The 24,995-nt window shown below is 43.4% G+C and overlaps 2 protein-coding genes across 3 annotated transcripts; one reads left to right on the forward strand and one right to left on the reverse strand.

Moving 5' to 3' along the window:
- Window positions 1-579: 579 nt before the first annotated feature.
- On the reverse strand, window positions 580-8,153 carry acot11b (acyl-CoA thioesterase 11b). Its single transcript, XM_084011924.1, has 16 exons — window positions 8,005-8,153; window positions 6,516-6,717; window positions 5,631-5,700; window positions 5,484-5,544; window positions 5,310-5,411; window positions 5,090-5,225; window positions 4,866-5,019; window positions 4,060-4,179; window positions 3,817-3,955; window positions 3,649-3,704; window positions 3,043-3,109; window positions 2,860-2,943; window positions 2,369-2,502; window positions 1,835-1,966; window positions 1,544-1,670; window positions 580-1,435 (listed from the first exon to the last, which is right to left on the reverse strand). Exons 2-16 carry the CDS (start codon window positions 6,703-6,705, stop codon window positions 1,262-1,264), a joined length of 1,746 nt encoding a protein of 581 aa, XP_083868050.1. The 5' UTR covers window positions 6,706-6,717; window positions 8,005-8,153; the 3' UTR covers window positions 580-1,261.
- Window positions 8,154-8,994: 841 nt separating this feature from the next.
- ssbp3b (single stranded DNA binding protein 3b) lies at window positions 8,995-24,378 on the forward strand. 2 transcript variants are annotated; one of them, XM_084012275.1, is made up of 18 exons: window positions 8,995-9,197; window positions 9,890-9,962; window positions 10,044-10,105; window positions 10,187-10,271; window positions 17,632-17,721; window positions 18,774-18,848; window positions 19,081-19,143; window positions 19,242-19,305; window positions 19,753-19,826; window positions 20,018-20,082; window positions 20,181-20,229; window positions 20,494-20,529; window positions 20,619-20,673; window positions 20,763-20,827; window positions 22,081-22,159; window positions 22,336-22,364; window positions 22,453-22,554; window positions 22,999-24,378. In XM_084012275.1, the coding sequence occupies exons 1-18, from the start codon at window positions 9,142-9,144 to the stop codon at window positions 23,026-23,028; spliced, it is 1,152 nt and encodes a 383-aa protein (XP_083868401.1). In that variant the 5' UTR covers window positions 8,995-9,141; the 3' UTR covers window positions 23,029-24,378. The 2 variants fall into 2 exon arrangements, with proteins under 2 accessions (XP_083868401.1, XP_083868402.1); XM_084012276.1 differs by lacking the exon at window positions 18,774-18,848.
- The last annotated feature ends 617 nt before the right edge of the window (window positions 24,379-24,995 follow it).

Consider the following 24,995-nt stretch of genomic DNA (forward strand, 5'->3'; position numbering starts at 1 on the left):
GGACAGGCAGTGGCATGCTGCATTCCTAAAACAGAGAGGACGAGGAGGACGGCTCGGGAGTGGGCCCTCGGGGGGGCCGAGGCCTTCAACGAGAATAGCACCAACCAGATCGCATGCTGGTCAGCGGCCTGCAGAGTGGTGTGAACTGGCAGCGAGGGTCAAGCTGCTGGCCAACACAAATAACACTCTCAGGGAGGCTTTGGACCGACTCCTTTCCTAGGATCGGTGACTGCTTTGTGCATGACAGTATTTAATAGTTTCACCTGAAATTTCACGTTGGACTGACAGAAATCTTTTATTACAGATGCAGTTCCTTTCCTGTTTTGCTCTCCTGGAAGCAGGGTGACCGTGGAACGTGCATAAAACCTGGTAAGCAACTCCTTTAAAACCTGTCGGAGCTTTTATGTGTCACGTCGAGTCTGTCGTACTCCTTACAACACTAAAATCACAAAGTCCAGTGGGATACAGCTGTCAGCTGTGTTTCTCTTTCCCTTTTTCTTCATACAGAATGATTAAGGAATGGTAGGAATGCGGGGTGAGGGAGGCAAACACGACACAACAGCTCAAATGAGCGTAATCCACTGGTCTATTGAGTTTATTGTTTCAGTTAAAATCAGGACAGGTTGACATGTGAGATATTTGGCCATTGAATGTCAACGTATCATACGATCAGTGCAAAAGTCGTCCTCTAAAACTGTACACCATATATTTCAAAATAAAAACAGCATCATTACACACTAAATCTCAGCTTAAAGTCTTAATCAAATAATTTAAGAGGTAGAAAATACACTAGCAAAAGAGGCTGGTTGAAACATTTCTCCTTGGACTAAAAGACTGGCCATTAAAAGCATGACTTTCTGAGCTGAAATTGTGTTAAATACTTAAAACTATGTACCAAAATATGATTCATTGAGCTCTAAATTAGTACAGCACAGTGTCCCATAATATATTAGGTACAATAAAACTTAAGAGGCTTAAAGAGAAACTCAATGACATTGTGCACTCTCGCTTCATACCTATTAATCTATCTGAAAACAAGTAACAAGTTAAAAAAAATCTTTATCCTTATTAAAGAGAATAAGAATGAAAAAAAGTCATACAGTGAGAAGTGAGGTATAAGACTTGAAAGAAACTACAAAATCCGTTGCATAGACTCTCAGGATGGGACCCATACGTTCAACTATGGGCTCCCGAAGAGCACAGCACATCCACAACAGAGGTGAGATGATCCTAATCATTCCTACTGATGCTGCTCCTCCTCTTATAAGGAGGCGACGGCAGCAGTGCCGGGTGGCAGAGCAGCCAGGCTGCCCTTGTTGGCCTCCAGGAAGTGACTGCAGGCGGAAAAGGCGCTGGAAAAGCTGGAGGAGAGGCCGGCGATGTCTGTGGAGATGTAGGGGAGGACACCCGGCGTGGCTTGGTTGTAGTAGGTGATCTGAAACAAAAAGCACATCATCGCGTCGGTTAAAACCGCTGAATGTCTTCATTGTAACCGCTAGTGTTCGGGAGTGTTCACAGCAAGCGCACAAGCAGAACGGCCGACCTTGGTGACAGTGCTGGACTCCTCCCAGATAGTGAAGCCAGCACAGAGCACCTCTCCCCTGGTGTAGTCCTCAGTGGGAGGGTGAGTGGGCAAAGTGACAGAGCGCAGAGCGATCAGATAGGGGTCCCTTAGAGGGACAAACAACAACAGCATCATCAGACTTCATGAGAGAGAGAGAGAGCGTGAAGCAGAATGGCAATAACTGGGTGAAAATCATACGTCGAGATAACATATGGGATGGTCCAAATGGAGAAACTACAGCTGCGTGTTGTTTGGAGTAAGTTACAACACCTGGTGTCACATGGTTTCCTCCTGGACGCCAGCAAGATAAAGTCCTGGCCTTTGCCCCCTTTACTGACAGACGGAGTGGCAACGCGGTAAAGGTCGTCCTCCTCATCGGCTTGGTTGATCACCTCACACTCCCTGCAGTGACAGTGACGCAATCAATAAATACCTCCATTGTTGTTCCCATGAGCAATGAACCACATTGTCACTGGGTTACCATGAAAACAGGCACTGCAGTTTATTATCTCCTGCTGAGGAGAATTCCCACTAAAGCACCAAATGTATATTAATCCGCAGCTAAAAGTAGTCCCCTAAGAAACCTGTTTAGGGGACTTTGCCTGTTTTAGGAAATTTGAACCCTTTTTAAAATATCTAACTGTATATTGAGACCTATTTATAAAGCTTTACATCTTCTGCAAAAAGTAGGTTTTGCTGTTTTTTGATGCAATTTGTTGCCAATATAATAATATAATATCCTTTTGGCTTATTCTGCTGTTAACTGTAAATGGCTGTGCGCCGGATGACGCCACTCATACTGACTCATAGTGCCGGTCCCACTCCTTTCTCCTCCTCAGGTCTGACAGGAGGTGGAAGGTCTGCTCTGCCGGTACGCTGACGTGCATCTCCACCTTGAAACACAACATGTGGTTTTCCTCCAGCGTGTACAGCCTGACCTAAGAATGGAGCACATCCACAAAAGAGGAGGTGGGCTCTATGTCTATTAATAGGATTTGTTCCAGTTTTTCCAACGTGCACACAGTCAGCTTGACTGCCATCAAATAACGCCTCGCCAACTGGTGGGTGCATGACAGATTAAACATCACATCCACATTTTGAATCCCTAGAAATTACTTTTGGGGAGCAGAATTAAGTTTAAACTTTCATTTGCATCGATTTAATTCAAGCAACATGGGCAGCCCCTGTGACTGCAGGTCGTCTCAAGCAATACAGGTCAGAATGCATGCTGGAATCACAACAGCTGTAACCATTTAACCGGCTACATCCTGGACGATTACACAAACAATACTGACCTTGTTTTTCTCAGAAGTTAACACCCAGTTGTTTCTGGTATCCATTAGTTTCAGCGCCGATACATTATTGTAGCTCAGGTACATCTACGAAACAAAGCACCGTCTGAAATCTTGAAATATAGTAGCAATATCGAATAAGCCTCGCTAAGCACGTGTGCCTCCGCTTGGCAGATATTGCAATACCTGGTTGCTTGTATCCCAGGGTACAGAGACGGGCACTTCGGTCTGCTTGCAGGAGATGATGTACTTCCTGTAAACACAATGATTCACAGACTAAAGGAAGATCCCAGAACCTGATCATAGTATGAAACATGTCATCCCAGCAATTAGCCAACACATCCGGTTACCAAACAGTGGAATAATGATCGTGCTGGTAGCCGGGTATTATACTGTAGAACAATGAACTTATTATGCTCGGCAGACTCGGCACCCACGTCTGCTCAGCTGTGATATGCTGCCCTGCTAAGTAATGTGCTGCTGCAGAGTATTGTTAATAAAAAGGACAAACAAAGGAGTAATGAAAGTGTTTATTACTTCCTGAGCTTTATTCTGCTATCATGCACTGTAATTATGTGTTTTTTTATTCATGTGGAAGAGCTGCTCTAACTCAAAACATAATGTAATGATTCTTTTTAAAAGGGAGCAGATGACAGTGTTGAGTGCTTTGGGATATAGAAAAATACATATTAAGCAACCTTTACACTGACAATATAACACTAAACCATGTCAGCCCTCTGATATAACAACACGGTGTACAATGGACAAAAGCTGGTTCTATAAGATACAAACCTGTCGAGGCGAATCTTCTTTCTGGCAATCGCTTCTTTATAACGTCTTTTCCCATCCTGTCAAACATGGAAAATGTAGAAATCCTCACATTAGGATGCTTGTTTTGTGAAGCTGCAGATTTGTTTTTTTCCAGGCTCTTTACTTTAACAGAACACTAAGAAAACTCACCACGGGCTCAGGTCGTATACGTGGTAGCGTGCACGGCTTCCTGTCGCTGTCCAGCACCTCAAAGGTCATAAAAGCACTATTTATATGACGCAGAGGCTCTCCACCCTTGTAGGCCTCAGCACAAACTCCCACCTCCATGCTGCAGCGTGGGTTCAGGGAGAGATGTGTGCAGTAAAAACACACTGTAAGTTATGGAGGTACATTGCAAGCCCTTTCCTTTGCTTTGGTTATGTGAAGAATCACCTGTGCTTGAAGGAGTTGTTAACGATGGCTTTCAGTACCAGCCGGTCCCCGATGTGGGAGGGGCCACGGAAATGGAACATGTCGATGCTCCTCAGGGTTGGGTGAGCGTTACACAAGCGACTAGATGAAAAAAAGGAGAAAGAGGTTTTGGACCTTGGTCACATTACAAATCGCCTCAGCGAACAAGGATTTGTTAGGAATTATTACGCTATATACTTTTTGAGTTTTCTTGCCAAAAGCGAGAAGGGAAGGTCGACACCACTCTCATGTCTCCCCTGTTAAATATGAAGCCAGCAGCCAGGTTTCTTAGCTCAGCATAAAAACTGGAAACGGGGAGAAACGGCTCTGCAAGCATCACTGAAGTGCACCAATTACCACGTTTTATCTCGTTTGTTTAACCCATACAAATACAGAAGTGTAAAAGATAATATTTGTGGTTCTACTCCAACCACAACAAAGTGAAAGGTGGAACAGCTATATTTTACTACTTGTGTATATAATAGTCCTTTCTAATCGTTGCCTTTATTCGTCCTGCTTTGTTGTCCTTGTCCTAAACTCTTATTTCTATTGTGAAATAGAATTATTTCTATTTTGTGCAGGTAGATAGAGAAAGATGCAGTCTTCCAACGAGGCTTGGTCAACTAAGCTGGCTGTAGTTTCATATTCAACAGTCAGACACGTGTGATTTCGATCTCCTCATTTAACCCAAAAACAATCAAGCATTCTAAACTAAAAACCTACAAACTCTTCCTTTAAAGCTGGTTTAAGTCATGTTTAAAATAAACGGAGGGAAACTAGCTCCATACCTCGCTGCTATTGTAGCCACGTTCTCCATCCAGGCCATGATCTGGCCCCCGAAGGTGCTGACTTGATGGTTGGCATGCGGCGGCAGCACCAGTTCCACACTCTCCACTCGTGTCCGCTCCGCCGCCACGGCCTCTTGGTACTCCCGGCATTCTCCTGGTGAAACAAGGAGCTTTAGTGGCTTTCGTGGCGGCGTGGAACAAAGCCCCGTGTCTACAGCCCGTACCCAGTTGAGCTGTGCTGCTGCTCAGTAAGTCCGTGATGATCTCAGCGTGGATGAGCCTCATCCTCCGCCGCTCCGCCGCCAGGCTGTACTCCATCTGCTCCGTTTGCGTGCGAGGAAGCACCTGCTTCAGCTGTACCTGTGCACACAGAACAAACACAAACTCAGGCGATAGTTGAACCAGCTTTAGTTCAGAATGCATCCTCCGCTTCTAGTCCCTTACCTTCCCGGCTTCAGTTCGTCTGGCGACAAAGGTGGCGAAGGCGTGGCAGACCTTCCACTGCCTGTCGGTGTAAAGGTCCTCACAGTTCACCAGTATACCCACCTGGCATGGGAAAAAAGAGTCATTTGTCTGTAATGAAAATGTTCACTGTACCGAAAAACAATGTCCACCAACCTCCATGCTGGATGTGAAGGCTCTGTTGACCTTGGCTATGATGTTCACCACCTTTCCCACCCTGGATCGAACAGACAAACACGATCAACCTCTCTCCTGCGATACAGAACCTCCAGTCGGAGAGCAGCGTTGAGGCTGATACGTTACCCTATGGTGTGTTCAAAATGGATGTCGTCCACAGATGCAGTGATACAGGAGCAGCCGGCATGTCTCTCAGCTGGCAAGGTTTACACAGACAGTTAGGCTAAGTAGTCCAGCACACAGTCACAAAGCATCTACACATCTAGTGAAAGATCACGAGCTGTAAATATGTACGCTTCACACACAAAGATGGATGCCTCCGTGTTATCTGTTGCTTGTGTATATATATATATATTAAACGAGTAAGTGACGCAGTGTAGCTATCTCTTATATCTTTCCGGATTAATTAGGCAATGTTGCAAATTAATGAGCAGGACTGTTTTATGGACTTTAGAAAGTCCTTTTCAAATTAATGTGACAAAGTGCCTTCAATTCTCAGGTATCTCTTTTGCGATAGTCACTAAAAACAGACCTTCCTGTCTTTTATCTGGTTAAGGTAACTGTTACTGTAAATTCTGCTATATTGTGATGTACATGCATACAATGAAGAACTTATATATCAATGATTTGTCAAACCTCTAACAAAGTACTGTTCAGGAATGTAGATACAGTTGAGTGTTAAGTCAGTTGTTATAACACAAGACTGAGACCAGAACAACACTGAAAAAAGTCATCAAACGCTGGTGAAATACGCTGGTAAATCTACATAACAGCTTTGTATGGAAATACACGTGATATTCTTGGATAACCACGGTGCAAGTTCAGAGTTGCATGAGCACTCGTACGGCTTTATGGGCTCCATGATCGGTTATTATTACCTCCGACAAGGAGGTTATGTTCCTCGGTTTGGTTTGTTTGTCTGCAGGATTACTGAATAAACCACTGGCCCAGATTTCCATGAAGCATGGCTGCCATCAGTTACATGTTGTGAAGCCGAGGTGGTTTTCCTACCAGACAAACAGGCCGTGGAGTCCATCCACTTCAGCAGCTGCCCCACGCTCAGCTCCCCGCAGTGATTGGCGTGGCACGGCAGCACGATCTGACTCATCTTCACTTCCGTGGGGTTTCTGTACACTTCCTCGCTCTCCTCGATGAACAGAAGGTCCAGCATGTCGTCTGCATGGCTCCCCGCTGACGTCATAATAGCTCACAACTGCAAATACAGATAACACGGTAACAATCTGTTAGGCAGGGAGGCAAGTTTACAGATTCCTTTGCATCAAATCTAGAACATCCTGATGTTTTGTGTTTAAAAAGGTGCTATTTTGTGGCTGTTTACACCCACATGACCCAGGAACCAGGAATGTCCCGATCCGATACCCGGATCAGATCGCCCCGATACTGGGTTTTTAAGGTGAATCGGGATCGGAAGATCCAATTACATTTCATGGCCGATCCATATTTAATATTTCCCATGATTCCATTGTTACGTTTGTTTGTCGTTGCGGACACATAGGTTAGCTAGTTAAAAAATGACTTCCAAGAAGTAAAGTTTAGTGAAGCTTACTTGTATTTACTGTTGAATGAGTAACCTTTTGAGTTGTAAAGGGTACTTTATGTTGGATAGTAAAGTTTACCTGCAGAATATTCATAGTATAGTTTCTAACTACTGGCATGTTGAACAACCAAAGTCCTATTTAACAGAATAAAGGGAACTGAATGAAAGATCAGATTTTTTTATTATCTTATTTGTGATAGTGAGAGAATAAAAGCCATTGAACACAGCTTGGATGCCTGTCTATTTCTTAATGTACACAAAATTAAATGCTGTTTGCCAACACAAAAAGTGATGTCGGAAATCGATATCGGAAAACCGGTATCGGGAAATATCGGATCGGAAGCTAAAAAATGAGATCAGGACATCCCTACCAGGAACAGTCACTTAGGTGTTGCTGGATCAGAAGCAGACATTTATGTTGACAGTGTAGACATTACTAAAGGTGAAAACTGGATCAGTGTTGCAACATAAGACGCTTTAAATAATCTGCATTTGAAGAATTGCACAACATCTCCCCCCTCAAAGAAGGATCAGGAAAACCCGGTTCTACCTTTACTTTCCAACCAATAACACGCAAAAAGTACATGCAGTCTCTTCCGAACATGTTCATTCACGATGAGACACACACTATTCCGAGGCACATCGAACTATTTAAAGGCGGCTGAATGAGGTTTGGTGGAAACTACGTGCGTGTTGGGATTGAAGTGCTCCGGAGGGGCGTGTGCACCGGTCACCTGTCTTCCCTGGGAACGGCGACACGAGTCGGAGTGACCTTTCCGTTTGACTTCCACGAGAAAAACGGAGGAATTAATTCCGCGACGTTCGCCGTGAACTCCTGTCGCAGAAGAGCGGAAAAGCCGCTGCTCGTTCTGCACAAAAACAAGTCAGTGAACACGGCGACGTGTTTCTGACACTGAATACAAGAAATAAAGTAATACTTACTTACTGCCTGAACGGCAACATCGAGATAAAGTCCTTAAACGTGGCAATGAACTACCGGCTAAAAAGACCTGCGAGCCGGACCTCTTTTCATTTCACCCATTCCTCAACAACTTTATAAACACACACGTGCACGTACACGCGCGCGCACACACGCTACACACGCGAGGGAGGGAGGGAGAGGGAGGGAGGGAGAGAGAGGGAGAGAGAGAGACCATCCCCTGTAGTGGTTACTCTTACGTCCTCATTTATTTAAGGTGGAACGTGTAGTTACCGCATATTTAGGGGCTGCATAGGAAAAACCTGTCTGGACAACAAACGTAATCTAATAAAACGATACAAACGTTTATGTTTACTAGAAAAACAGTATGAAGTGTTTTTTTTAAACATGGTTTTAATAGGCCTCTATAGAAGTTATGATTTTCATGCTGAAGTGACTTTTCAAAATCGAGTCTTTAGACTGATTTATATATCTGTACGTTTTGTTATTTCCTGTTAAAAAGAAAACAGCTATTTTGTCCCAAATCAACACATTTTGATGGTTATGATGAAACAAAAAAGCCTATACTTTGCTGATAATTAACACATACAAGTTTGTGAAAAAAAGAAATACAGACTGATTGTATCTTATAACATGTTTAATGATTAGATTCAAAAATATAACATTTTAACTTCAAATCAGCTGGTATAAAAAAAACCTTTTCAGGGCTCCATATTTTAGAGATGATATGCCATGATTATTGAATATTATAATTATTTCTAAGATGATAAACTCTCCTATATATACTTTTTATTATATAATATAATTCTGGAGAGAAAGAAACACAATTTGGTTGATTCCCAGATATGTTGGTTCACTCTATAGGTAAGAATCAACGGGGGGGAAACGGTTAAATCATCCTCATAAATTGATCTCGCGGCTGGACCTTAACGGCGAATGGCGCGCTCTCATTGGCCGCGGGCTGCGTCAGTCAGGCGCAGGCCCCGCCTCTTCCCCCTCCCGCACCAGGCTCGGTTGAGTCGTCGGGTTGAGGAGGAGGAGTGCGGTTGGAGTGCGAGAGGGTCGCGGCCGCGATGATCTGACAGATGAAATAGCGAAAAAAAAGGCACGAGAAGGCGGTCGTCCTCCCACACAAAACAATGTTCCCCAAAGGCAAAGGCACCCCGGTGCCGTCGGACGGCCAAGCGCGAGAAAAGTAAGCCGAGCAACCATTTTATTTCCCTGTATGTGTTTCTTCCTCGCCTCGTAAGTTGTTGCCTCCCGCTCTGTTGTTCGCTGGACGGGTTAGCTAAACGGCGATTTCCTCCTTACCGAGAACTGAATTGAATGAACCGCCTTGTCTGCTCGCCATTCCTCCCCTGAGCCGTAGTTATGCTATCTTTGGCTCTCTCTGTTTTTTGGTCGTCTCTTTACGCCTCCACGTTCAGTTCGGCCGCGTTTAAACCGGCGGGTTAGCCTCGCATTTTGTGTGTTGTGTCGGTTATTCTGCCGGAGAGCACCGGAGGGGGAGAAAACAATAACACCGCCTCGCTAACGCGGTACATTGTTTTCTCCGCTCCGTTTTTACTCCCCATCAGTGCCACCAGGATACCGGACCCGAGCTAGCACGCCGCAGGCTGCTGGCGTGGCTGGTTTAGTTTCACGTTTACATGCTATATCACACTGTTGCTTTTTAACCTAGAGAATCATACCCAGGCTACGGCTACACCATTAATTCATTTTTGCATAAGGCTATTTGGCAGCCATTGTTCAAAGGGCCTGTGCCCGACTCTGGTCACCCAGTGTGCCCGCTGAAGAGAGATTCAATCTACTGTTTGACGTTTATTCTATTTTTTTTTACCACTTGGTCATATTTGATGAAAACCTAACATTTAATTTTTTACACAGGTTGGCTTTGTACGTCTATGAGTATTTGTTGCACATAGGAGCACAGAAGTCTGCACAGACATTTCTATCAGAGGTATGTGAAGTAAATACAATTAAAAAAATATTATTATATATATATTTAGGCTCAACAATATTAAAATGTTTTTAATCCTAGATCCGATGGGAGAAAAACATAACACTTGGAGAACCCCCTGGATTCCTACATTCTTGGTGGTGGTAAGTGATAATAATCCCGTCTCGCCTGTAAACATTTCCAGTGTGTGCGTTTGTTTGCTTCATGACCTGTCTTGTCCACAGTGTATTCTGGGACTTGTATTGTGCTGCACCAGAGAGACGAGAGACATGTGACCACTCCAGCGAAGCAAAGGCCTTCCATGATTACGTGAGTAGTGCTTCTATGGGAACTGTTGCACGTATCGCTCCTTCTTCCGCTAAAGAAGACAACAAGTCTGCTCTCAAGGCTACGAAGCGGGGAAAATAATGTGCAACGAGTCAGATCAGAGCAAAGTGTGCATAATCTATGTTTGTCAACACAAAATCTCCCACATCCCCCCTTGATATATACAGCTTCAGGTTATGTGATTCCCTTTTTAGTGTGAAGAATCAGGATTTTCTGTCATCCTTATAATTTATCATCACCTTTTTTTTAACGATGGAAGTAATTGTTTTGCCCACTGCACCTTTTTATAGCTGCATTTAACTACGTAATGCAATTTGGGACAATATGGGTTTTGTTTTTTTATTCTTCATTCTTCTGAATTTACGATCGGTCATCTTGCCCTGTCGATGCGCCCAACAGTGAGTTTTATGTGCTTCTGGGAAAATGATGCTGATGTCAGCATGTCCTGAGTCAGACCTGTCGAGCGCTCTCTCTCCCCGTCCATGCCACGCTCACGCTCCCTGCCTCAGCTGTGAAGATGAGAAAGAAACCGCTGTGTGTTCTCCTCAACTTCACGCAGACTTTACACACACTCAGAGATCCCACGCTCTCCAAAAATTATAATCATTTCAACGTACTCGTATCTCTAGCTGAGAATGAGCTACTAGGTTATCCATCAGAAACTGCCCAAGTGTGTAATATTGCCATCTGCAAGGCATAACTTATAATAATCAGCATCATCAACGCTCAAATGGTAGTTTATGGACTACTGAAGAGAGTGTTTTGAGTTGACTGCTTTGTTTCTGTTGTGGAAACGCTGTAAACACAAGTCACGTCACATAGCGGCACATGCACGTTTGATGACATTACATAACGTTGCTTTCCTTCCAGCTCGTTTTAAACGGGTTGTTCATTTAAAATTTGTTTGCATCAACGCTGCGAATGTGTGTTGGTATTGAGAGTAGGTTAATAATAAATAGGAAGCCAGAGTGTGCTTAATATTTCTAGTAAAGCAGATAAAGAGTGATGTGATCAAACTGATGATAAAGAGTCAGCGGCAGTTAATAATAATAAACTCTGAATCCTACATTTTTCAGTCGATATTTGTCAGGGGGCAACATTGTAGGCTACTATAATTGGTGTTCAGGCAGCAATATAATTAATAACTTTAATGCATAAGATAAAAAGGGATTGATTAGTATATGGCATGATTCCTATTCGTCATACCAGCGAGATCATCACTGGAAATGTCCTGGTAAACGATCTCTACAACAGAATGGCAACCCTGACACAGCTTGATTGCTGTCCTGATGTGTGCTAGCTCAAGTATGTAATGAAATATATTATCTGCAGTCACGTAAACCTCATACATTTAAAACCGAAGCACAGTGAAGGCATTCTCACATCCCGACTATCTCCATCTACTAAACATCACTCAAGTCATCGCACATCATTCTGTCGTGCATTGCTCCGCTTATGACAGCACTTTCATATTTGCATAGTATGGGTGTTTTGCATCCTGATAATTATGACGTTTTTTGTGCTGCATTGTTTCCAGCTTTGAGTCAGCATTCAAAAAGAGCCTCACAAGGATCAAAGAAAGTGCAAACTGCTGGTCAGTGGCTGCTGCTGCTGCTGCTGTTCACATCCTTGTGTTTCATCATGTAGCTGACGTCAAATTAAATAAAAAAAATCCTACTTAGGTTTTGCCCTATCAGCACAGTCAAGGAAACGCATTAGGGGTTAAGAGTCTTCTCAAGATGACTGATACACGACCCAGTTTGTATGTAGGTTGGGTGAAGCGTCGGACAGGAAGGGGTTAAAACCGAGATATTGGTCCTGCTCTTGGCAGATAGGGTTGTCACGGTAACAGGCCTCCTGATCTGGCAGGTGACCTGGGAGCGGGAGAGAGACGACAGCGTGGCCCTGCCCTTTTCAATAACCACATTATTATTATTCTAACTCGTACAGACAAAGGAGGGCATTCATTCACAGAGCCCACTTTATGCTAATTGATTGCAATATGACTGATTTAGTTTTTTTTATTGTGTGATTGTATCCCTAAATTGTAGAAAACTATCACAACTCTTTTAGTAGTATTAATGATTGAACCAAATATTAAGACAAGGAAACATCCTCAGAGGCTTTGAAAGATTAAATGTTAGATTGCAGCTCGTTATTTGACGGAGGCAATATTCATAACGTGGTAAACATTAAGCAAATGAGAGAGCACTGAATCGGCGGTGTGCTGCTGTGGAAGTGAGCTTCGGGAGTTTCTGTGTGGTCGGCTCTCCCCGACATCTTGCGGTTGCCCTTCGCGCTGATGTCCGTCCTCCTTGTGTTCACGTGTGGATGTCGGGGGTCAGACAAGTGTGTGTGTATAGTGTGTGTCTTAGTGTGGACAGTACTAGTCCTTGGACCTAGCCTTTGTCTAGGTGTGGGGGAGGTGAGTGCTGCTCTGCTAGCCGGCAGAGCTCGTAAAAACCCCGGCATATTCACACTGGGCTTGGCGAACGCTCCCCGAGGGGCCCCGTCGCCATGGCGTCAGCGGCTGATTGATGGCTGTCACAGAGCTGAGGGGCAGATTGGGGGGGGGGACAAGGAAAGGGGAGTGGCAGTGTGGCATATGCCCAGCATCCACCACCACCACCACCACCGCGGAGGGAATAAAACGGAGGAGAAGGGGGTTGGGGGAGGAAGGGAGGAGGGAGATGAGAAGTGGAAGGGACCTGCTAGATGTAACTAGAGAGGGAGAGCGCATCCAGTCAGGATCCAGAGTGGTTTTATGATGTTGATTGATGGTTAAACATTTACAAGCTAAACATAGGGGCTGGTTTCTTTTGAGCGTCGGTTCCAGTGGAAGAAGTGAGGCTGTTAAGAGCATGCTAGGTCAGGAGCCGGCAGTTGGGTGGTCTGTGCTGCGGCCCAACCATCCAAATCATTCATCCCGTTTTTCCCCTTCTTTCTGTTTGTATCTCTGTGTGTATACTGTTGCTTTTTCACGGTTTTACCTCAGTCAACCTCGTGGTCATCTTCACCCTGCTCTCTCGTTCTTTCTCTCCCCTCCCCATGTGTTCCCCTCTCCCCCGCTCTCTCTTTGTTTTTGTAAAGAGAGCACAAGCACATCCGCCGCAACTCTGGCCTTTTGTAACCTCCTCCAGTGACTCGAGAATTCAGGGGAAATTTGTCCGTGTGCTCGTAACTACACACACATACGCGCTGAATCATGTTGGGTGGGGGGTAGTCTGTCTTGAAAGAGGTCCCCTGGGAAGTTGTATGGAAGGGCCCAGACAAGAGCCGTATAGCCCGGGGCAGGGCTGAGACATCTGCCCCTTTCCTGCACCAAACGGTCTGTGGACAGACGGGGCTCGCTTCGACCGAAAGCAGCATCAGGCTGTTTGGGACAGTCCAGCAAGCACAGCTGTGGGCTTTTATGATAAAGATTTGTTTTTAATCACAAAACTCATACTTTGGTTTGGTGTCACGGTTTTGAATCACAGATGGGATGAGCAGGAAAACAAGGACAGATGTAACATTTATAGATGCCCCTCTAAAGTTCTTTTAGAGACACCGTCCCAATAAATGCTTTGAAAGGCTCTGAAGTCGGTGTTAATTGTCAAAAAATCGTATACTTCACTATAGTCAACTATAGTGGCTATTTGCATCAAAACACACAATTGAAGTGATTGAGAAATAAAATATGGTATTTTTATTTATTTAAAAAAATCTTGGCGTTAGTAGTATTTATGTTTCATAAGCTGCTAAGACTGTGAGGAAGTTAAACATAGATCGTAATTCCCTCTATATGTATTTTGTTGTGAAAATATCTCCATCAAACTATATTTATTCCAAAAAATGAACATTAAAACTACTACTTTGTAGTGAATCTAGCGTGACCGCTTCATAATGTAACTGGATGGAACTGCCGTCTGTTAGCCATTAGCTCCGGTGTTGCCAGCGTTACTGGCTCTCCTCCTAGGAGTCCTAATTTAGGAGTGATTCAGGAACTTCACAGAGCAACTCTGACATTTACCTTAGTGTGGAGGAGGTGTGGTTGACCCCGTTTGCTAGTTATGAGACATTCTTTTAAAGAGATGTCATTGGTTGATCAAGAAAACAAGAAGGGAAGTTTACTCTTGAGGAAAATGGGCATAGAATGGACTGTGAAATGTGTGTATTAACAATATACAGACGTATAACTATCAGTGTTATTTCATTTCATGGTCTCTGAATAAATTGTACACCACAGGTCTATTTTAAATGTATCCCGTAAACACAGGCCTACATGTGCAGCAGCCTATTCACATGCTTATAGTAGTTATGTTTATTTGCTTACGTTTATTTACCTTGCTGGTAATTTGATATTAACAGAGGGAAATGGCTCAGCTTCCACATAAATATAAATAGCAGCGTTGGTCGGCGTGCAAATCTATGAACTAGCAAATATTCTTGCTTAATATCTTAGTGTTGTGATCATTTTGATTCAGAATAGAGTAGAATTACTTTATTAATCGTCGTTTTATAGCGTTATTGCGTTGGGTGGGAGATGTGAGCGCACCTCCCACCCGTGATCAGCCTCGAACACGATCACAAACTAACGCGGAGCGTTTCATTAACTCCCTGTCATTCAGCGTTTGGAAAATAATTCTCCTACCTCCTTTGTCTTTCCAGTTTTCTCCCCTTCTCCCTGCTCCTTCCAGTGTTCACCCTCGGAGCTCTCTTTAGGGTTAAGATGCTTTGTGAATCATGGCTTTTCTGTAAAAGGAAATTCTAAGGAGCCGTCTTAATTCTAAGAATTGTCTTATAATTTCCTCACTAGGAGCAACTCTTTGTACAAGGAATATTTACGGATACAGCCCCAGGACTCCCAGCGTCATGTCTCCTCTCCTTATAATGTAACACGGTTGTTGGTGGACTCATATTCACACTCTTCATTTTAAAGCACTGCTATTAAATACATAATTTCCAGTTATCGTAGCCACAATTCCCCTTCATGTGCTTACGAGATGCTTTTTCTTCCTTCCATCCGTGAAAAAACATTCTCATAAAATCTAAATGTTTACCCAGAAACCCTTTTGTGTTGGTAAACCTGTCCGGCCATGCAGGTTGGATTGAGTAATTGCTGGCTGACTCCTTTCAAGTCAGTAATTGCGTCACGTGGGCTGAGATCTTTACTTCTCTTGTTTGCCTTGCATGTGAACGACTTGTCTGGGCAGTTCTTGCATAAGAGGTAGTTTTAAATGTATGCAGGTGATGTGATTTATATTCTCTCCATGCAGTGCTGGTCTTCAACAGCTGTTAAGTATATACTCCCAATATGGTGCTCACTTTGACATTCGATTAAATTACAAAAAAAGATCTGTATTTAATGATATTTTGATGTAAAGAGGGCGATTTCATGGAAATACTTTAACATACTTTTACATATTTCAGTGAATCTGCAGGACGACTTCTTAAAATTCATATATATATCTATATATATATCTATATAGAAACTCGAGGTGCCAAATTAAAACAAATTAAAGAAAAGTACAAACTATCCTCACTTAACAAGCACGGTTTCTGCTGTAAAAAGCGCATCACAAACCACCCAGGTCACCAAGCATGTACATGCTGCTTGCACCTTAGTGGGATGGAGGTTTATGGTGTTCTGGGTATGTGAGCTATTTCTTTCAGTAGGCGCTCCACAGACTGCAAATTTGAGTCACTGCAGGTCTAGAAGGTTTTGTGACCTTTTGTATTTTAAATTAAGTTCACTGCGAATCTTAATTCAAATGTATTCATATACAGATATACCATTTTCTGAGAGCAACCAAAAAATGGGCTGTTTTTACACGTGTTTCTCTATAAAGGCCAATAAAGTACATTTCTTGTACCTGACAAGTTTCGAGGCAAGGTAGCGGAAACTTGTCAGGTACAAGAAATTGTAAAAAAACGGGCTGATTGAGAGTCGACTTGTCAAGATGAGGAAGTACATTTGTTCAGCAGATCAGCTGAAATCTGTAGGAAACGTCTTGTCCCACACACTTCTAGAGGCATTATTATTATTAATATAGGGTTTACAGGCTGTCTCTGTCCGTCGTGTCCCAGTGGTGGGGAGGCCTGAGCCCTGGGGCCTCACTTCTCTCCCCGCTGAGGTATTTCACAGTGACCCTGCAGCGGCAGCCTGAGCAGATATAATTAGGGAAGGAGCAGTCGATACCAGGGAGTGTGTTTGCTATTGACCAGTGATGTCTGTAGCTCGGGACAGAGTGTTTGTGTGTGTGCTGGTACATCCACCGCTGTAATCGCCTTCGCTCGTTTGTGTACGTCTGCACAATAACGCCAGTGAGCTATGCATTAAGAAATGGGACTGATGGAGCAACTCTCATTATATCGCTGTTCTTTGGAAGCGAAACCCCACAGCTCTGAAGACATTAGCCCATCTCGGATTGCCTCAGCTACAGGGAAGAAAAACTCAGTCAATTAGGAGCGTGTGACCGAAGCAAATGGCACATTAGTGAATTAGGGCTGCGGTTTGAGCAGGAAATCGGCCCAGCAAGCCCCCGCTGTGTAGCAGCACTTTGGAGCCACTGACTCAGTGAATCCCACTGATACTTATCTGATCCATTGGATCATGGATCAACCGGGCACACACTCCTCAATAAGGACCCCATTAACACCACTCTCATACTGACGACCCTGAAAAAAAAGATGTGGGTCTCCAGAATCCAAGACATGTCTTCTCTTTAGATTAGTGACATTAGATGGTCTTTATCAGGAATTAAATGGAATTAAATCTTTATTTAATTTACAACTCTGGTCAAGGGTCGTGAAGCCTGGTCACATAACGCACATTAACCCTTTCAGATCCACGGCCGACGCGGTTTGAGCTGATGTGTCTTTCACGCGTACTTCCGGTAAATTACTGGAATAACCTGTCACACAGCACTTGTGATTTTCACCATTCACGCACGCACTACATTCTTGTGAGTGTTCTTGTAATCTATATAATATTTAACAAGGTTGTGAGACAAGGAAAGCATTTACATCAGTGCTAAACTGTGAACAAGTTGTGGTCCCAAATAAGTCATCAGTAGGGTCTTGTGATTGGTTTGGTCGCCCCATGTTAAAGCATCATTCATAGGCCTTTACATGGCTGTCACTGCCATTTTCCCTGAAATGTTATTTCGTCTTGGTGGGAGACTGGTGTTGCAGAGCCCAGCTCCAATCCATACATGAACCCGTGCAGGAAATCTCAGTTATGGGGAAGATAAAATACATTCCCAACCATCACATTTCGTCTGCATGTTAAAGATCCACTCGCATACTGAGATTGCATTTTGTATTAACTAATCAATGTATTGTTTTTTCTTGTTCTCAGAGTGCAGCAGCAGCCCCCAGTCCTGTGATGGGTGGGATGCCCCCTGGCGAGGGCATGCCAGGAGGACCCATGCCACCCGGCTTTTTCCAGGTGAGCTGCCCACCACATTGATATTATCCGTTCCTGTAATACTCGACTCCCACTTTCCTGTTTCCTCTTGACAAATCACTTCTTAATAAATGATCAAAATTCATACATTTGGTGACAAACGATTGAATGGACTGCTCATTTTCCTGGCTTTGTAAATGCCTGTCAGGGCTTTGTATATCTCATGATGCTGTAGGTCTCCTAGCTTTTGTCTTTTTGTTTTGCATCACTCCGCTCAGTGAACTTGTAGTAAACATCACAGACGCTCTGTCTGCCTGGGCCCCTCCAGTGCTGTAAACAGGCAGGCGTGGCCTGGCCATTTTCCCTAATGGAGAAATCGAAAGGTGCAGCACCTACTGTAAATCAATATCTTATGAGGATAAACTCTTGGCAGGCAACTGTATGAAAGCGGCTCTAAGAGGTGACATTAAATTGCGATGCTGCTCTGCCTCCACCAGACCAAAAACTCCACCAGCTTATTACGTACTAGACGCCACAAAGGCGTGACTCATTATGTGATTCATGTAAGGAACAACATTTTGACATCGATGCACGCATTCATACTTTTCCATACCAGAATCCGTTGGCGGAGGCTCAATTAGACCCCTCACTCTCTGTCAGATCAGCATATTAGCAACACAGTGCCGGTGTTTTGTGTTGTTACGGAGCTAATTGCATAGAGCTTAATTGACACTGTTAATTCGGGGAAATTAGCACTGATGACATGCTGCATGCAGCAGGCTTCTTGATGACTTGACTGACAGTCTCCATCCGTCTCCTTCCTCTCATTCAAGGCTCAGTCATTTGCTTGCTCTCTGCTCAGTCTCTCTTCTTACTGTGTTTGGGACGTGAAATGAGCATCTTATTTTGGTACATTTTTACATTTTGTTGCGCCACACTTTGGTTTCTTGCCCTCCGACTGTCCTCTGCCCTGCAGTAACCCTGCTTCTCTCTCACTCTGACCCTCTTTTGTCTAATTCTTGCTCCCCCTTTCTCTCTTTGTCTCTCCCTCCTCTGTCTTTCTCCTTGCCTCTTTATTTTGTGCGATGCCACAGGGTCCTCCTGGTCCCCAGGGCTCTCCTCACCCCCAGCCTCCTCCCCCTAACAGTATGATGGGACCTCACAGTCAGGTAACTCCCTCTCCCTCTTTCTTTCTTCCCCCCCCCTCCCCCCCTGTTTTTTGCTGCCATTTGGGAACGCTGGTTCTCAGTGCTGATGCTTCATGCTTTGGCATCCGTCTCAGCTTAATGCTTTATGCTGCTTTCAGTATTCACATAAACAAGCTATGGAAAAATGATTTAGGGCTGCGTTTTGAGGGATTTATATCACTTCTTTTATGGAGCAATGTTGTTTCTGTTGTAGTCCTTCATGTCGCCTCGCTTTGCTGGAGGCCCAAGAGGTCCCCCCATCAGGATGGCCAACCAGGTAGAGCTCACACACACACACACACATCCTACATCCAAATACATAACACATATTTAAAACTACGGTTTCATTGAGTCTTGGTGTTTTATCCCCGGTAGCCACCAGGCGGAGGACCAGGTCCTCATCCCATGCTGCCCAACATGGACCCAACACGGCCACAAGGTGAGATTGTTGTTGGTTGCCAGTTAAATTCAGGATTTATTTTTAACTTTGAATAACTTTACACACATAAAAATGGTTGATTATTATGGTAACACTTTAGATTAGGGACCACATATTAACCATGAACTAGTTTCTTATTAGCATGCATATTAGTAGCATATTGGCTGTTTTTAAGCCATTATAAATCACTTACTAATGCCTTATTCTGCATGATCATATTCTGCAACTACTATTAACTACTGTGAGAGTTTTCCTTCAATCATTTTCTAATCACTGCTTATTGATAGTGAGGTTAAACCACCTAATAAGAAACTAGTTCATGGTTGATATGTGTTCCCTAATCTAAAGTGTTACCAGTATTATTATTATTATATTAAACTACATACTACACCTGCAGTAGAGACATTATTTCCTGGCTTATTGCTCAATAGTTTTTCTTTTCTCCAGGTCATCCTAACTTGGGGTCAATGCAGAGAATGAGCGGCCCTCGAGGCATGGGACCTATGGGGCCCGGCCCTCAGGTACGCCGTTTACTTACATAGAATAATAATAGATAAATAGAATAATATCATCACTGCCTTGATGGCACAGGAGTCATTGGTCTTTACATGACTGGTTTGTTTGTATGTTCATATGCTTTGCATTGTTTGTTGTGGTTTAAAATCACATACATTTTCTGATTTTTGTTTGTTTGATTTTGTTTGATTCTCAGAACTTCGGTGGCGGGATGAGACCTCCTCACAACAGCATGGGTCCCGGTATGCCGGGAGTGAACATGTGAGCCCTTTTTTTGGTGTTATATGTAAATATATTCCCTCGTCTTTCAACCGTAATGCATCATCCAACTAAAACGTATTAATTTATTTACCATCTAGGGGCCCAGGGACCGGTCGGCCTTGGCCCAATCCCAACAATGCCAACTCTGTGAGTAATAATGCACAAACATACACATGCTCTGAGAAACATGCTGGTCCAGAATACAGTGAGATCTCTCCTCAGAGCTGCTGAGGTCTAAATTTCCTCCAAGATTCTAGACTGGGATATAATTGTAATATGATGTGTCAGGTTTCCACAGACCACCATAATAGTGTTAGGATGATCAAATGATGAGTGATGACATTCTGAGGTATTGAAAGGGCTCGCACTCACCCATTTTCTGGTCTGTAATGTTTGTGCTTTTGGTTTCAGATGCCTTACTCATCACCCTCTCCCGGTGCATACGGGGTGAGAACACATCCTGGCATCTTCACTTACACATTCTATATGAGTTACAACGAAGGAAAAACACTTATTTTTGAACTTGTTCACCACAGGGTGCTTCTGGAGGTGGGGGTCCCCCAGGAACTCCCATCATGCCCAGCCCTGCAGGTTCGTGCTTCCCTGACCTAAATATTTAATAATTACCCTTTTCATGCCATCGCCATGAGAAGTTATACATATGATTGCATCTTTTCCAGACTCAAACAACTCCGGTGACAATTTGTACACCATGATCAACACTGGACCCGGCAACCGAAATAATGTAAGTCCTCTTTTCATCGTTCTCTTCATTCTGCATTAAGTTGAGATCATCGAGTTCAGTAGAAGAACTATTGGTATCGTTGGTGTACATTTGAAGACAGAGGACATATTATTTTTGTATCCCACTGACTACTTAACTACCTGTATCCCTTTTTCACCACGTCGTCCATCATCGACCCTGTTTTAACAACACACATAAACATCAGGGTCAGGCCTGAGAATGTGATGGGGGTCACTCAGGGACGTGGTTGACTGAGGTCAGCGATTAAGTGTGTGAGGTAGACGGTGTGTTAGCGTAGTGAAGAGCTTGTACCGTTAACTAAATACCAGTCCTGTCTAATGGTGAGATCGTGAGGCTTGATCTGGTTTTACCTCCATAATGCTGATCAAATACTTCTCGGTTGGACTTAAACATGATTCTACATTGATGTCATCAGGGTCATTTACAAAAGGGCTTACAAGGATTCTTTGTATTTTCAATTTTAATTACTGACTTTCTGAAATTCAATGACATTTTCCATTCCACGAAATTGCATTATATGATCTAGTCTTGTATCTTTCTGAGAATTAGATATACTGATTGTTTTAAAAAAGGTATTAAGACATTTCTTTTTAGCAAAACTTTTGGATCCCCCTCTTAGATGTTTTTTTTTTTTTTAAACAAATACAAAAAAAAAACTTTTACCTTTTTATTTTTAACAAAACTGCTTTTAACCTGTAGCCCCTTGAGATCTTCTGATGAAAAGGGCACTATAAATAAAATGTATTATTATTATTATAGCATGTGAGGTTAGACAGATCAACACAGGCATTTACAGAACAGAATTACCTTTTATATGGTTTATTAAATGGTTATGCCACTTTACTGTGCTTATATAGATCTACGCTGTGTAAAAAAAACACTAGTTTCCTTACTTTACTGAAGCATGTTTGCACGACTCCTTCGTTACATCCACCCAGGAATGTATAAACGACTTTTATAGAAACAAACTATATGCTGTTGCTGCGCTGGTTCCTTTTCTTTGTGTTGTTTGATACTGTGGGCTACTGTTTCAGTCGCTCTCTAGTCGCTAAAAGGATCCGAACAAGAACCTTTCAGTTGAAAGAGGGACTGTTCACAGTGACAGAGATGAGTAAATGCATTGTGTGGCTCCTGGTTATTTTGAGTCACTTTTTAATTTGATCCTGGTCCGATGCCAGCGGTGTTGTGGAGATGTGGTTAGTGAGTCCATGCTGTCTTGTTTCCCCCTCCAGTTCCCCATGGGTCCCGGCTCTGACGGACCCTTGGGTGCCATGGCTGGGATGGAACCACACCACATGAACGGGTCACTAGGTAACAATCATAGTAACTACAATAATACACTCATACGAGATGCAAATGTTCAGGTTGCATGAAATGACTTGAGTAGACTTTTGTCCAGTAGAGATTATTTTTTAGGCAGAACCACGACGTAAAAAATTATTTTATGGTCATCGAATACAAACTTTTTCATGTTGTTTCGTTCTTAGGCTCTGGTGATTTGGATGGAATGAACAAGGTAAACACGCAGAGTCTTTGCATTTAGAGCTTCATCGTGAAGAAAGTGACATAATAAAAATAAAATGTTGTCAACTCTTTGTTTCCAGAACTCCCCAAACAATTTAAGTGGCATTAGCAATCCTCCCGGGACCCCGAGGGACGACGGGGAGCTGAGTGGAAACTTCCTCCACTCCTTTCAGAGCGAGAACGTGAGTCTCCTTCTTGCCTCTGGACCGGCGGTGACTGTGGTGGTACTTTGATGAAGCCGCTGTTGACCACACAGAAACGCCACAGTCATAGCAGCATATTAGCATTAGCATCACTGACTAGAGCCGCGGCGTCCAGAGAGCTAGCCAGGCGTCTGACCAAGGAGAACTTGATACATTATCATTATTGTTGTTGTTGTTGTTGTTATTATAAGAAATACTAATAGTACTAATAATTATTATTATTAATTAATTCATTATTAAATATGGAAGAAGGGTTATCGAGAGTAAATAAGTTATTCTTCTTCTCAATCCTTTCCGAACTGAAAAGAATAAATTGGATATTTAAATTTTGCTTTATGGTTTTCATTGCTCTGCAAATATTGCTTGGAATGTCTAATTGTTTGACTCTGTGTTAACCCTCTCTTCTTCTGTCTGCCTCCACAGTACTCCCCCACCATGACGATGAGCGTGTGACCTCCCTCGACCCCCCCAGCCCGACATTATTTGCCATCATTCCGAGGATCTGAACTCACTATAGGACACGGCCAAACACATCAGCACCGAATCAGGGACAGGCGCCATTTTGGTTCCACACTAACGCTAGAATGCTGATCGGAGTGAAAAAAAAATCTAAATGCCTGGCGACTACTGCTCCTTTGCTCAAAATGAAGGACAATTTCTCCATCTTATCACAAACCCCCCCCCCCCCCCAAGTGTGACAAAACCAGCTACTGAAATGCATACATGACACGTCTTCTGTTTTAGCCCCCCGTGACCCCCTCGGCCCCTCGAGAGAGAAAATAATGGTTGAAGTTTACCTCTTGTACTTTTGAATTATTGCTTTGTGGTGCAGGAAAAATGTCTCCGCTTTTTGTCACTTCAAACACTGGAGAGTGTGCATATGCATTGTGAGCTTGGAAAGTCTTTCGTCTTTGTCGTTTTACTTATCGCCATGCAAACTGTGTCACAGTCGACACGGGACTCAGAATTTGCCTTTTCCTCTGCGGCCACCTTTATAAATAATGTACTCTCCTCCCCGACGCCCGCCCTTCTATTTAAAGAGGTTCGTTTAGGGGGAAAGACTTGAAAGATGACGGCTTTTATTGTGACGACCTTTCACGGTATGTAAGTGCTCACGTGGTTCTTACAATGTCAAATTGATCCCGTTCCCAGTCTCTTTTATTGTTGACGGCGATGCGATTGGGCGCTCTCGGCTGTTTTTTTTTTTTTATTTGAACGGCAGCTGTACCGCCGTCGTGTTCTGTCGAGGGAAACCAGACTTCGGCATAAGAAGTGAGTGCATGAATGCTGAGAATCTGTGTACAACATACTACCTAGTGCTGCTCTTCTGTGTGGACACCTGCTTTAACATGTGGTGTATATCTCTTTACCTGTCTGTGCTTAACACTCTGTGCTCTCCATGGTCGTAGCCCTTCTGTGTTGATTTATGATGAAACGGCTATGAATGAGCGGCCCATTTTAATCTCATACGTATTTGGTTGTTCATACTTCCCTCCTGTGCCCCCCCCCCCCCGCCCCTTCTTGCCTGCCCACATTTTTTTTATATTTTGATACGATCTTTGACTACATATATTGCCCCAGTTATTCAGTTAGTCAAAGCTTTCTAAACCAGTTCTAGTAGGCATCATTATAAACTTAGCAGCAGTCTTGTAAATGTGATGAGAATTTTTATTTCTTTTTTTTTCTCTCCTGTGAACATTACGCATTATATACATCTGTCCTATGTTGCCTTTATTTGCTGATATTTTTTTATTTCAAATTGAGGAAAGATTGCTTGTTAATATAATTTTACAATAACTTAAATACCGGTGTGTGTTTTTATTTATTTCGCCTGAATGCAGATTCATATCGACACTAGAATATGCTGCTGAAGCTGTGGACATAACGATTTATCTTTAATAAATGCGTTACACATATACAAAGTGTTCAAATGATGCATAAAAAAATATAAAATTCTGGTTTTAATTTAAAACACTCGGATGGATCCATCTTCAGCTTGTACTTCTTGTGACAGGTTTTAGGGAAAATACTGTTTAATTATCCAACAGCCAATAGCTAACATGACATCCACAACACTCACGCACGCACGCACGCACACACACGCACACACACACGCACACGCACACGCACACGCACACGACACACACACACACACACACACACACACACACACACAGACAGGATGTCAGATGCACCAGCATCACCACACCCCTCTGTGCCTGCAGTCTTCATCCAGGTATAAATACATCACTTGTGTTATGAAGAGTTTCACCAGAGAGATGTCTTCCAGCATAAAACTATCTGTATCTCTGCTGTAGTCCACCAGACTGGGAGGTAATCCTGGAGAGCGAAGGAGACGTCGTGGCAGGGAAGTCTGCCGTGACGTGAGAAAGGACGAAGGGACGCTGTGTTTCAGTTAA

Source organism: Eutrigla gurnardus (assembly GCF_963514095.1).
Source record: "Eutrigla gurnardus genome assembly, chromosome: 6".
Lineage (NCBI taxonomy): Eukaryota > Metazoa > Chordata > Actinopteri > Perciformes > Triglidae > Eutrigla > Eutrigla gurnardus.

Coding starts and splice junctions, on each gene's coding strand:
- acot11b (XM_084011924.1), bottom strand. CDS start 6,705: ATGACGTCAGCGGGGAGCCATGCAGACGACATGCTGGACCTTCTGTTC. Junction 5,020..5,089: donor CAGCAGCACAGCTCAACTGG/GTACGGGCTGTA, acceptor TTGTTTCACCAG/GAGAATGCCGGGAGTACCAA. Junction 1,436..1,543: donor AGTCCAGCACTGTCACCAAG/GTCGGCCGTTCT, acceptor TTTTTGTTTCAG/ATCACCTACTACAACCAAGC.
- ssbp3b (XM_084012275.1), top strand. CDS start 9,142: ATGTTCCCCAAAGGCAAAGGCACCCCGGTGCCGTCGGACGGCCAAGCG. Junction 9,963..10,043: donor CACAGACATTTCTATCAGAG/GTATGTGAAGTA, acceptor TTTTAATCCTAG/ATCCGATGGGAGAAAAACAT. Junction 19,306..19,752: donor GGACCCAACACGGCCACAAG/GTGAGATTGTTG, acceptor TCTTTTCTCCAG/GTCATCCTAACTTGGGGTCA.